This window comes from Mesoplodon mirus (assembly GCF_964341445.2).
Source record: "Mesoplodon mirus genome assembly, chromosome: 2".
NCBI classification, from domain to species: Eukaryota; Metazoa; Chordata; class Mammalia; order Artiodactyla; family Ziphiidae; genus Mesoplodon; species Mesoplodon mirus.
The window spans coordinates 159581234-159595599 of record NC_138977.1 but is presented as its reverse complement, the minus strand read 5'-3'; the positions used below and the strand labels follow the sequence as shown (position 1 = coordinate 159595599).

Here is a 14366-nt window from a genome sequence, read left to right as displayed (position 1 = left end):
ACTTGTATCTCAGGGACCAAGATGGCGGCATTTGGCCAAGACAGCTGCAAGGGAGGCTGGGAAATGTATCTTAGGTGAAAACAGGACCACCCAGAGCAAAGTTGGTTTGGGTTAGTGAGGAAAAAGGAGTTAGAGAAGAAATGGGAGGGCAGAGGGCAAGCCCTAGTGGACACCATTTCTAGAGGAGGAAGCCAGCTTGTTGTGACCCTGTGGAGGTTTGTGTGCAGTCTGGCCGGTGTCCTTGTGGAGGAGCCCAGCGTCTCTCTGCTCAGCAGATGATGATGGAGTGTCTCCGAGCCTGTTTATGGCAGCATTCAGCTGGGGTGATAGCCGCTACTCTAGCGCTGTTGAAAGCCTGGCTCTGTACCTGGCGCTTTGTACACATTTCACTTAATGCACCCAATGCCCTTGCAAGGCAGCTCTGCTTGAGCCACTTACTTACTTATGGAAAGACAGGAGCCCAGTAATTGGCCCGAGATGAGATGCTGTTGGCAAGGGGGCCAGATTTGGTTTCCATCACAACCGTATCCTATGGAAATTCAGCTCTTTGCTTTAACCGCATTGGCCTACAGGACTGGTAGCTGCTTTGCAGGAGGAAGGTCATCTGCCTCTTTCCAAACAACTCAGTCCCTCCCTCCCTAGTTACCCTGTCCCACATTTACCTACAGCTCAAAGTCACACTCCCTGAATTGTGCTGAATAAGAACACCCAGATTATCCAAATTAGACCACGAAAAGGACTGACAGATTTAGCAAATAAAAATACAGGACACTAGTTAAATTTGAATTCAGATGAACAATGACTTTTAGTATAAGTATGTCCCATGCAATATTGAGGACATACTGAAAAGTCGTTCAAAAAATTTTAACTGGACACTCATATTTTATCTGACAGCCCTAACACGCATGCCTCACTGGCTGTGTAACTCACCAAGCTCCGCCCCTTCATTTTATCAGCAGGAAAACGTGGATTTCTCCCAGGAGGCTGCACAGCACATTGATGGTGGCCCCTGAACTATATCCAGGTCCCAGGATCTGAGGCCCTGACTTTTTCACCAAACCAAGAGAAGCAGGCAATGGCAGGTCCTAAAAGAGGCAGGGCGGGCCCTCCTCGGGTGCAGGTGGAAACTTTACCCATGGATGGTGGGCAAGGTTGATTCTAGCCTCAGCTCTGCTTCCAAAACCCTGTGGGGCCTGGAGCCCATCCTTTCATTTCTGTTTCCCCACTTGCTGCAAGGGAGCTGGACTAGCCCGGGTCTAACACTTCAAGTCTGAATGCCCAAACACACCCTGACGTATATTATCTCCACTTAGCAGCTGTGGGATTCTGAGCAAGGCGTTTCCTCCTTGAGCCTCAGTTTTCTGCTCTGTAAAATGGGGATGTCAACACCTGGTGGGGTCACTGCCAGGACCAAGGAGTTGTGCCTTATAAGGCACCCTGCACAGGGCCTGCAAGCTGCAGGGGATCTGGATGTGGATGTGCCTGTTGTCCCTGACAACCGCTCTGCCAGGATCCGTCCTGGGACTCATGGTGGCAATAAGACCTTGATCGACCACGTGACAGGTGCTGAGTGTGTCGTCTGTCTCATGCTCGTCCCCACGGCCGAGCCTCTTTGCTGAAGTGACTCCATTCACCAGGCACCATGGGTTCTGGCTTGGGTTTAGGTTTCTCACGCCCCTCCAGGGCGCTGGCAGTGCAGGACCCCATGCCACTGTCCTAGGTGGGATATGGGGCTGCGGTGGGGGATGATGCTTTTGGGGTAGTCCAGATGCAGAGAGGTCCAGAGGCAGGAGCTCAGTGGTGCCTCCTTCTAGTTGCCCCACCCTCCTCAACCCAAGTCTTGGCCCAGAAATCTGACTCCCTCCAGATCCAGTCACTGAGGCCCTCCAGGAGGGGTACCTCCACAGCTCCAGGCCCAGCCTCTGCATGAAGTACCCCGGAGAAACCAAATCACTGGGGGTGATGGGGCTCACAACGAGACCACGGTGCCCTCGGACTGCAGGAGTGACAACTGTACTGCGTATGCCCCCTGGCCAGCAGAGCTGAAACGTAATTAACTGAGCTGGACTTGTGTTCAAGGAGGCACAGAAAGAAATAGAATTGATGTGTGACCCAGCACATACAAATAGAGTTAAAACCGAACCCATGCAAAACAATAGTCACGCTACTTCAGGGGTACACTCTGACACTTTGTCTTCTTTTCTATTTCATATTTTAAAACTGTTGGGCACAGCCCACCAAATTGATTTCAGGACTTCCTAATAGGTCATGGCTACAGTTAAATAAATCTTTCTTGGGCATCCTCACTGCAGGCCCCTTAGGTATGATTACCGGAATCTATGACTGAGCAGGTTGGAGTTCTGGCCTGAACTCTTTCCTCTGTTCACTCTGGGAGGCAAGAAACCTGGGCTGGGCATCTAGCTCTGCCTGCCTGCAGGGATGGGCTGTGGTGGGTGAGACACTGAGGACTCTGAGAGTAGAGGTGGTTGATAATCCTCCTGCTGTAGAATGAAGTAGAATGTACAACTGAGCTGTTAGGAGCACTGGCTCTGGAGCCAGACTGGGTGTGCAGACACTGCCACTTGCTAACTGTGTGACCCTGGGTAAGTCATTTTACCTTCAGGATGCTCAGTTTCCCCATCTGTAAAATGGGGATGATAGCAGGACCTCATCGGATCGTTGTGAGGATTACATGGGTTCCTACACCAGGTCTGGCATGTGGGGAGTTCAGTAAATATTAGCCAGGATGGTCATCATGGCTGGCTTCACAGGTGTGCAACCTCTCAAGTCTCACAGAGTCCCACTCTCAGAAGGAGTTCGTTTAATGCTTTGCTGTCGCCATCTTGAAAGTCAGTAATTTTTTCTTTGAACTTGTGCTTTGTAACTGACGTCTGACAGGACAACAGAGTATGCACATGGGATGTGCCAGGTTGCAGTGCACACAGGCACAGTGGGCAGTGCTCCAAGCAGTTAGCTTGGTTGCTGGGCTACACACATACACATATGCCTGGGGTGGCCTGGGGCACTGTGGGGTCTTGGATAGGAGGTGGCCATGGCTGGGACCTAGGCCTGGGTTGCTGATGGTGATGGTGGCAGCAGTGAGAGACACTAGGAGAGATGAGGAACTCTATCCCTGGAGCCTGTCCTGGGGGGACCTACATAAACATTAACTCTCAAGCCTGAGGGCCGGGGTAGGAACTGCAGGGGCTCAGGCAGTAAACTTTGTCAGTAAATTATTACAGAATTGAAGTGCACACATGGACATTGCAATACAGCATGCCAGGAGTTATTAGAACTCTTCAGTGAACTTAGAATCTCTGGTTTTGAAAGCTATTGTAATGCTACAAATATCCAAAGGCTTATAAATAGAAATTAAATGTAAAGGTTGTCACATTTGATGGTAAAAAACACTATATCCTTATCAAGCTTTGATGAACCAATGATTAAAGAGGAAGACAATTTTAAAATAAATTTCCCTTGTAATTCAAGGTATAGTGAAAGAATGCATAAATAGGTGATTGAACTATGTACAAGTCGTGAAGCCACTTTTGGTTTCTGGTATAACCTCCACAAGTTACAGGAAATGTCAGACAGTAAACATTAAAATATCATTGTATACACTGATACATTTACAATGTATCAGTGTATACATTTACATTTAAAACTAAATTCAGGCTTACATGAAACTGATTTGTATGAAGAGTTAAATCTTTTTAGGAAAAAGCGTTCTGAGAGAATCATCAGCCCTAGATGTACTAGAATTTGTATTTCAAAATAATTTATCAGATTATTGTGACCCGATGTGATCACAGCTTGTAAAATACTCTTAACAGCTCCAATAATGGTTGTATCAGCAGAAAGTTCCTTCTCAAAATGATAAATTATCAAAAATGTGATCGTGCATTTGTCAAGAGCAACTGATGTCACTTTCCATTATATCGATTGAAAATGAGTTGCTAAAAGTATAAATTTTGATGAACCTAATACACAAATTTGCACAGAAGCAGCCAGGAAAATCTTATCGCCAAGCTATCATGTTAATAAGGTATTATTTGTTGTATTATATAAATTATGACACCAAAAGTTTATTTTTACAATTTGTAAGTGTATGTTGTTACTCATGTGTCACTATTGTTCTTATGATATTGTGTGCATAATAAAATAGTCTAAAGGGAAACACTTTAATTCTTTTAACTGCACTTTTTTCCTGTTTTTGAAACAAGGGGCCCCACATTTTTATTTTCCACTGGGTCCCACAAATTATGTAGCCAAGTGATGGGAATGCAGGTGAAAAGCACTGTATAAACTGTATTAAAACCAGAATTTAAAATGCATTTAGTTGACCCACTTAAATTTGGTGTGTTTTATTCTTGTCATTTTTTTTCTTTTTTCTGGTAATCTTTTTAACTGAATTACTAGCCTGATGGAGAGTTCTACTCCTATTTAGAGACTTATACTATCTTATCTTTCTGTCATTAGGTTCATTTAATTTTTTATTATACTTAGTTTGTATTATGACAGTAAATCCAACCTGATAGAGTTCTTTAAACTTTCCTAGGGTATTTATAAATTTACTTTGTTCTTGAAATACATAAATACTAACAAGACATTCTATTTTATATTATTTTTATTAAATTAACTTTGGAATAAAATGTCATAGGAAACATCTGTAGTGAAATCATATATTTATTAACTCCTTGGTTCTGTGTAGTCTCCACATATTTGTACTTTTTAATTTTTCTCTCATGTAAGAGAATTCATTCAGAGAAGCAGGCAGGTGATGGCAAATCAACTTTTTAATGAAGTTCTAATCCTGCTAATTCCACATTCATTTTGTTTGGATCATGACGAGTAAGTACTTTAGGTCCCAGAATGCCAGGAATTAGAGCTCCATTTGGAGCTGTGATCAAGATGGCTAGAAAAGCTATTGTCATCACATCCTTCGAATATAGTTCCAAATGGGGGGCACTGATTCTTGCTCTTTCTAGAGCCAGAGGACCTAAAACAGCCTACATTTAGAGGAGAAAAAGAGGAGGCATAAAGACAAATGCTAAATGGAGTTAACATATAGTAAAAGTAAATAGCCCTGTTAAAACAAATAACACCTGGCACTAGACTCCTAGAAAAAAGACAAGACAAAGTGTTGAAGGATTTTCATAAATTACTCATCAATCCTATGTTCTTCCTAGCAAATATATCTGGAAAGAGAGTGAAAAGGTGACAAACCAGTGTGCAGACATTTGGGGGCTGTTTTTGTTTTCTTGTCATCTCAGCTTTCTCCTGTTTAAATATATTTTTTGAGTGCTCACATTATTTTCAAAACCTTAGGAGTTCACCTAAAACCAGAGCTTTGCATATTTGCCTTTACCATGTACCACTAGGTTCCTGGCTACAATGAGACAACACAAAATGCTAAGGTTTTTTATGGTTCTTTAGGATTTTGTTGTCTGTCTTCTTGTTCTTACTACTGGGAGGCAGTGTGATACAGTAAAACTGACAAGAGGTTTGGAATCTATACACTGAGCACTGAGACGTTACAAAGTAACTTGCCTAAGGTTATAGGCAAGTAACATGGTATTCAAAATAGGCAGCCTGGTCCCAAGGACCTGCTTTTCTAACCATGACATATAGAGAGTTTTGTTGCAGGGAAACTCACAAGCTTCTGTTTTGGAATAACAATGGAGAAAATCTCAGGAAATCAAGACATTATGTTGCCAGGTTAAACAGTCTGACAATAAGTAGCAATACCTTATCACTGAACCAGAGAGCAAAACTGCAAGGTCTTGCTTTTCTCTCTCTCTTTCATTCATTCATCATTCATTCTTGTAGGCAAGCAATGCTTATTTATTGTGTACCTCCTGCATGTTAGGCACTGTGTTAAGTGTAGGGAAAAAGAATAACAGAAAAAACAAGCACTGTTCCTATCCTTCCTATATAATCTAGTGGGGAGATTCAGTCATCAACCAAATAGTCATACAAATTAAATATATAATTAAAAATAATATATGTGCATTCATGTATGGTAGAGTGGGTGGCAGGCATAGGAAAGATATATTTTAAAAAGAATCAACGTGTCTTTAGTTTAAAATCATAACACTTAGCTCTACAATATTCAGCAAAATGTAAAAATTCCAATTTTCAGATATACTCTTTTTTTATAATGAAAAAAGGTGGTTCTTTTTAAGATTTAAACAATGTTTTAAATATAATGCAAATCTGCCACCTCACACTCTGATACCTAAAGGAAAAGTGCTCCTCAGAGCATCCTGCAGCTCCACAACCAGCCCCTCCCCATGCAAAAAGTTGCTGCTCCCTCCCCCCAACCCCCAAGTTCATTCACCTTCAGGGGCTTCTCATGTGATTTTGTACTCACAAATAAGTTGTAAAAGAAATACAAAGACTTTCTATATACCCTTCATCCAGATTTCCCAAATGTTAACTCTTGTATGACCACAGTACAATAACCAAAAATCAGAAAATTAACACTGATATAATATATATTATATATATACACACACACATATACTAATCTAGAGACCTCATTCAAATTTCAACAACTGTCCAACTAATGTCCTTTTTTTTGGACCAGGAGCCAATGCCTGAACTAAATCCACTGCATTTCGTAAGTATTTCCTTGGTCTCCTTTTATGGGAGACAGATCCTTAGTCTGTCTTTGTCTTACATGACCTTGACACTTTTGAAGAGTACTGGTCAATTATTTTGCACACTGTCTCTCGCTTTGCTTTGGTCTAATGTTTTCTCATGATAAGATTGACGTTATGTGTATTTGGCAGGAACACCCAGAAGTAATGATGTGCCCTTTTCAGTGCATTCAGATATACTCTTATTTTATATCTTGGGAAAATAGAAAAATGTTTTTGTAAGTTTAGTAGGTATTTGTCATTAAAAGCACAGTTTTCAATTTCAGAAAAATTGCTTTTAAAACTGAGTTTCTTAAAGATTACATTCATTTTAATGAGTAGTTACGATCAATCAAACATTTTAAAAGTAAGATTAGTGGCCCGTATTTTGTGGCTGGATGTTTTTTCATTTAGAATTTTTAAAAAAAATCAACATTAAAATAATTAGAATGACTTAATATGTTCTTACTTGGACTGTAGCTTTGGGCATCCACGATAAAGCAATAAATATTTTCTCCTTAAAATTAAAACCAGCAAAAGACATCAATACAAATGTAAAAGAAATTCGAACCAATAATGCCAAACTCAGTGTAGCAACACAAATGCCTACAACAGATAAAAACAAACATAAATAACACAATATTTGGGAAGTAGTGGTTCTTTATGCCTAGAGATATGATTTGTAAATGGGTTGAAAGCATTTTAGGGCTAGTGTCTCTGTATATCTTTATTTTTTTAAGTAAAAACAATAATCATAAAAATACAAATATGATTGAGGCTTCTATGTAAACTGCAAGAGATAATATGATGGTGGAGGTATGATGAAAAATAATATAAATTACATTTATTTAATTCTGAGCTAACAGACGTTGAACTTTTACTATAAATGAAAGTATTCAAAAGGTGCTAATGGTATCCAATATTTCCCCTCAGAAAAATTTCTAATCTCCATTTCCTCAGATCACTCAGGGAAGTTATTCAGGGTTGTCTTTGGTTACAAAGAGCGTACAGGATAAAGGAAGAACAAATGTATGTTACAACATGTGCTTCTGAAGAAGGTCCTTGTAGCATTCAAAGACATGTTGTAAATAAAAATAAAAATTATTCAAAGTTTTCTTAAGTATTTTCAAATCATATATTTATATATATATATATATATTTGGCGGTACGCGGGCCTCTCACTGTTGTGGCCTCTCCCGTTGTGGAGCACAGGCTCCGGACGCGCAGGCTCAGCGGCCATGGCTCACGGGTCCAGCCGCTCCGCGGCATGTAGGATCCTCCCGGACCGGGGCACAAACCCGTGTCCCCTGCATCGGCAGGCGGACTCTCAACCACTGCGCCACCAGGGAGGCCCCAAATCTTATATTTTTGTGCCTCTAATCATTCTTACCAATAGCATTTGATTTAAGAGATGTGACAGATACTCCCGCTCCAACCAAACCGAAATGAAGAGGTTGAAAAATATTCCATGCAGTTCCAATAATTTTTTGGACTCTAATCTGTAGAAAAGGGTAATAAATTTTCAGTTATTGTGACACATATAAGTATTTGCATTTCAGAAGTTTAAAGTATCTCTTAATATTTAATAAACTTAAGATATTTTATTTGTAGAAGAAATGTTAAAACAATAAAAATTAAATGAGTAGGTTTTTTATACAAACAGGTAGAATTTGATTAAAAGAAATCTACAAAGCAATAAAATAAAAATATTATTTGGTAATTCTGTCATGGAACAAGTAAGGTCTTTGAAGTTCCACACATGTTTTGATGGTACAGTAAGAGTTCTACCTTTTGTTTGTAAGGCAACTGAACAGAGATAGAACTACAGCATGCCTGATGAGAACATACTCAAGATCATTCAGACATTTCAGCTCTCAAAAATGAGTTGGGAAGACCTCCACTAAAAATTATCCTGGGACCAAATCCCATGAAAGTGTATCCTGATAGGTCCTAAACAGCTAGGAAAAAAATTCTGGTAATCTGTTAGGCCTGCTTCCAAAGGAGACATATTGAAAACATCAAAGTTATTTTCTCCTTAAAACCAAACCAAAACATTTAATAGATTCTAACTTGATTGCCTGCCTGGCTTCCCTTTCTGGGAATGAATCCCCCCAGTGCTGCTTCCACAATTACATGGTTATAGGAAATGCCCCTAGTGACATAGCAGTACTCTGGCTCTTTTCCAGGAATTTGGATGAAGAGATTTTAGTCTCAGTCTGGGTTTATCTTTTTTTACAGGTGGAGATACATAAAACTTTAATATCCTTTGTTTGTGGCATAAACTATCTTCACAACTACTCCCCCTATGACTAGGTTTTCTGGTTGCCGTTTATAAAAGTAAGTTTAAAAAAGGAAGTAACAAAGGAAAACCAATATTACTCTTTCTTCTCTGTAGCACATTATCCTAGTTGTTACTTTTAATCTTTAAAATCTATTTATTCTTTACTTTTTGATTTCCTTTATCATGTAAAAAAACTAGTTTTCATTTATCTGTAATTTATTATTAGTGATTTAATTTCTCTTATAATTATGAATTTATCAGAATACTAAACAAAATGCCCATATGATTTTTGGATAGGGAAGTTCTCAAGCTGATTCTAAAATTTATCTAAGAAAGAATATGGGCAGGAACAGCCAAGAAATAATTTAAAAATAGGTATAACAAGAGGGAATCTTCTATATAGATTTTGAGACATAAAACTACAGTGATTTAAAATAGAGTGGTATTGGGCTTCCCTGGTGGTGCAGTGGTTGAGAGTCTGCCTGCCAATGCAGGGGACACGGGTTTGTGCCCCGGTCCGGGAAGATCCCACATGCCGCAGAGCGGCTGGGCCCGTGAGCCATGGCCACTGAGCCTGCACGTCCGGAGCCTGTGCTCTGCAACGGGAGAGGCCACAACAGTGAGAGGCCCGAGTACTTCAAAAAAAAAAAAAAAAAAAGAGTGGTATTGGCATAGAAACAGATAAGTTTAAATAGACTCCAGAAGTAAATTTATATATATATATATATATAGGAGTTTAGCACATGTTAAAAGAGACACTTAAAAAGTCATTGAATAATTAATGGATTAATCAATAAATACTTTGGCAAAAATAGACTATACAATTCATATGCATATATATATTATATGTATGTATATATGTATGTCTATGAATACATATATATAAACACACACATGTATATCCTTACCTCACATCATTCACAAAAATAGATTCCAGATGGATTAAATAACTAAATGCAAAACAAAACAAACTACCAAAGTATTAGATGATAATATATAAGATGTTATAATGTTCATAATCTCATAATCTTGGGTGAAAAAACTTTCTTAAACAAGATGCAGAACCCAAAACCAAAAAGGAAAAACTGACAGATTTGACTATAGGAAATTTTACTGCCATACAAAAGACATCATAAAAAAAGTTGAAGATAAGCAAAAATTACATGCAACATGTAGATAACAAAGAATTAGTAGCCCTAGCATATAAAGAAACTCTATAAATTAGGAACAAAAAGGCTAATAAACCAATTAAAAAATGGGCAAAGAATATGAATAAGTAGTTATAAAAGAATATATGAATAGAAGCTTACTCCACTACTAATCAGAGAAATATAAATAAAGAATAACAATGTAATATAGTTTCTTACCCATCAGATTGTTAAAAAAAAACACAATTGATAATACCTAAGATTGTTGATGGGTTTAGGTATTAGAGACTCTCCTACACCGCTGGTAGTAAACAGTGTAAATAAAATCCTTTTAAGGGATAATTTGGCAGTACCCATCAAAATAGAAATGTACAATTTCTAAATCCAGCCATTCCACTTCTAGAAATCTATTCCTTCAGAAGTACTCATACATTTGCAAAACCACACATGAATAGGATTGTTCATGGAAGTACTGTTTGTAATAACAAAACATGGAAGTGATCTAAATGTCTACAGATAGAGGAGTGATTAGAGGAAATGATCTGGGAAGGGGATTTGATATTTGGCAATGGTGGGGGAAAGGGAGTCTTTTACATTGTATTCCATATGTGGGCCTTCTTACTGGTTTATTTATTTATTTATTATTATTGTTGAAATTTATTTATTTATTTATTTATTTATTTATTTATTTATATTTGGCTGCATTGGGTCTTCCTTGCTGCGTGCGGGCTTTCTTTTAGTTGAGGTGAGCGGGGGCTACTCTTCGTTGCAGTGAGCAGGCTTCTCATTGTGGTGGCTTCTCCTGTTACGGAGCACAGACTCTAGGTGCACGGGCTTCAGTAGTTGTGGCACGCAAGCTCAGTAGTTGTGGCTCGCGGGCTCTAGAGCGCAGGCTCCGTAGTTGTGGCGCATGGGCTTTGTTGCTCCACGGCATGTGGGATCTTCCAGGACCAGGGCTTGAATCCATGTCCCCTGCATTAGCAGACAGATTCTTAACCACTGCGCCACCAGGGAAGTCCCCTTCTTACTGTTTTAATATTTTATGAGCATATTTGCATGTATTAATTGTATAACTAAAATTTTAATAAATAAAATAATTAAATCAATAAAAGTTATATAATCATATTGCATTAAACGTGGGAAAAATAGAGAGGCCTGATGTGTAACTCAACTTCTGATTGCGTGTTAGTCCTTCTTCTAAATATTTTATTTCCTTGACTGATTCATTCACTTCCTTGAAGATACAAACTTATGGAACATCTTCCAACTGGAGTGCGATTTCCTAAAATGTCCATTATAGATGTAAAAAAAATGCAGTTATTTAATCTTTTAAAAAATGGTGTATTAAAGCTATTCACCTTTTCTTTGGACCAACTTGTCCCTGCAATGAAACTCACTAGTGTGCATAATCCTCCAGCTGCATGCAAACCAATTCGATGGCTGCCTAAGACAGCAGAAACACACATACTCAAAATAAGAAATGCTCTCTTCACTGCAAGTTGTCCCTAGAATTTGATAGATATTTGGAAATTAATATATGTTAAATATATAATACAATTATCATATTATCTATAATTTATTATTGACTCTTTGATACCATGTCTTCATATGTTGTATAAAATAATGTCTAAAATTTTGACTTTCTCACCACATATTTTAGGAAACTTGGTATCAAGTGACAAAATTTGCAATTACTGAGTTTCATTTTCTGCCATATCTCTGATACTAACGTCAGTAAAATGGTTATAATACTTTAACTGTAAGAGAAGAAGGAAAGAAAAGAGACCCATAAAACCTGTAGTTCCATATAACATATACAAAGAATTCTTAAAAATAAATGTCTGAATATCTTTTTAGCTAAGACAATAATTGCAGGGAAATTAAGATGGAAGTTACAGAAATCTAAGAGTAATGGCATATCCTTTAGGGCAGGAAAGGGTTGAGTTTGATAGTGTTTCCTTGGTCAAAGGGAGAGGGAGTGAATTTAAGTCAGAAAATATGCAGAGATAAATGGGAATATATTTCTCCAAAAACGTTCAACATAAAGTTTGAGGGAAAAAGATTTTTTAAAAAATGTCAGGAGTCAACAGGCAATTTAATGAAGAAAGGAGTGGGATGGAATGGAGAAGGTACTCTGAATTAAGTACATTTTTCTGATATTCCTTATTTGCCTAATCAGGAAGCATGGACTTCAGTTAGGGCCACTGACCTGGATCAATCACAACTGTGCTCAGTTTTAAGCAGAGTAGGCATTGGAGGCCTCTTTTGGAGAAAGAGAACTAAATATTAAATTTGTTATTTCATGGATCTTCTAAAAGTTCAAATTTTTGAAAGAAATGTCTTTTGAAAGAAATACTGTACTTCCAAACAATAGATTATTTTTTATTTACCTGATCTCTACTTGGAAAATATCGAGTAAACATTCCCAAAACAATTCCTACCAGCACACCAACAAGTACATCCCGAAAAGCAGACAGGAGGTTGCTAAGTACACAACCTGTAAGGGCACACAATAAGAAAAACATTTCATAGAGAAGTATTTTCACATACCCAACACATCAGAAAATCAAATGTAGGTGATTCATAAAGAAAGGTATGTATCATAGAATAAATATACAAAAATGGACCTTAAGTGTTCAAACACATGAAAACATATGTACATCTACTTGATAAATTGAATATGTACTCTCCAATGATTTAATACATATACACAACTCAGAAATGTTCATTGAATAAATAGGCCAGAAAACAAAGCAGTAATAAGCCACAAGGTGCTCCCTTTACACACCCAACCTAAAAGACCAGGTGAGGTAGAAGAATGCACAGAGACTGGCAAAGGAGAACCTCTGGCACCTAGCACATGGTTGGTAATGTTTTCCTCTGATATTCTATTATGATAAATGAATGATTTAAACATAAAAAGGACAATTTAATAACAACAACAACATAAAAAAAAAGATTTAACCCAGGGTCAATCCTAGGAATATTCAAGGATCAACTGATTTTTCAATATAATGTCTCATGGATACATGTAGTTTATTGTAATATGTTTTAAAAAATATCCAGAGTCACACAAAAAAGTTCAGCTATGCTCTGTGTATTCAACTCAATAAGGTATGTAAATATACATATTTTAGAACTATTTTCCCATTCAAAATAATAGAAGTGGAGGGTGACAACAGTAAGAAGGTAGAATGGGAACCCCAGAACCTTGATCCCCTACAGAGACACCCATTTAACAACAATATACAGTCCAAAAGGCTTTCTGCTCATTTAAAAAATTACAGCAAGAGAAAAGCAACACATCATATATAAGAGAGCGCCCATAAAATTATCAGAGGCTTACACAGCAGGAACCTTATAAGATGGTAGGATGATATACTCAAAATGTTGAAAGAAAAAAAATGCCACCCAAGAATACTATCCCACAAAATTGTCCTTCAAAGTGAAGGCAAAATTAAGACTTCCTCAGATAAACAAAGGCTGATGGAGTTCATCACCACTAGACCTGCCTAACAAGAAATGTTAAAGGGAATCCTTAAAGTGGAAATAAAAGGATGTTAGACAGCAACACAAAAGCATTAAATATAAACCTCCAGTAAAGGTAAACTGATGAATTCAGAATCCTGTAATACCTTAATGGTGGTAAGGAAATCACTTTTAATTCTGTTTTGGAATTTAAGATAAAAGCACAAAAGATAACTGTAAAATTATGTTAATGGATACATAATATAAAAAATGTAATTTGTGACACTGATAACATAAAGTGAGGAGGCTGAGAGGTAAAGGAGTAGAGAAGTAGAGCTTTTGTATGCAATTGAAGTTGTTATCATTTTAAAACAGATTGCCGTAAACTTTAAGGATGGAAAAAGATATTCCATGCAAATGGTACCCCAAAGAGAGCAGGGGTGGTCATACTTATATCAGACAAATAGACTTTGGGTCAAATACTGTCACAAGAGGTAAGGAAGGACATTACATAATGGTAAAAGGGCCAATTGACCTGGAAGGTAAGGTTAGATCTCAACATCTACTATATTCCAAAATATAGATGCTTTGAAGATCTAATGTGTAAAATAAAACTTTAAAAGTCCTTAAAGACTTCCGGGTAAGATGGCGGAAGAGTAAGACGCGGAGATCACCTTCCTCCCCACGGATACACCAGAAATACAGCTACACGTGGAACAACTCCTACAGAACACCTACTGAACGCTGGCATAAGACCCCAGACCTCCCAAAAGGCAAGAAACTCCCCACATACCTGGGTAGGGCAAAGCGGAGAGATCCCCACGCAGA

General features: G+C 38.1%; 1 protein-coding gene across 1 annotated transcript in view; it reads right to left on the bottom strand.

Moving 5' to 3' along the window:
• Nucleotides 1-4774: 4774 nt before the first annotated feature.
• Nucleotides 4775-14366, bottom strand: part of SLC9B1 (solute carrier family 9 member B1) — a gene marked incomplete at its 5' end in the record, with an annotated part of 49816 nt that continues 40224 nt past the window's right edge. Inside the window, 5 exons of the mRNA XM_082610916.1 lie at nt 4775-5009; nt 7111-7247; nt 8032-8140; nt 11429-11575; nt 12461-12567. Coding sequence (XP_082467042.1) covers nt 4797-5009; nt 7111-7247; nt 8032-8140; nt 11429-11575; nt 12461-12567 — 713 coding nt within the window. The 3' untranslated portion in view covers nt 4775-4796. The remainder of the gene's footprint in view (nt 5010-7110; nt 7248-8031; nt 8141-11428; nt 11576-12460; nt 12568-14366) is intronic.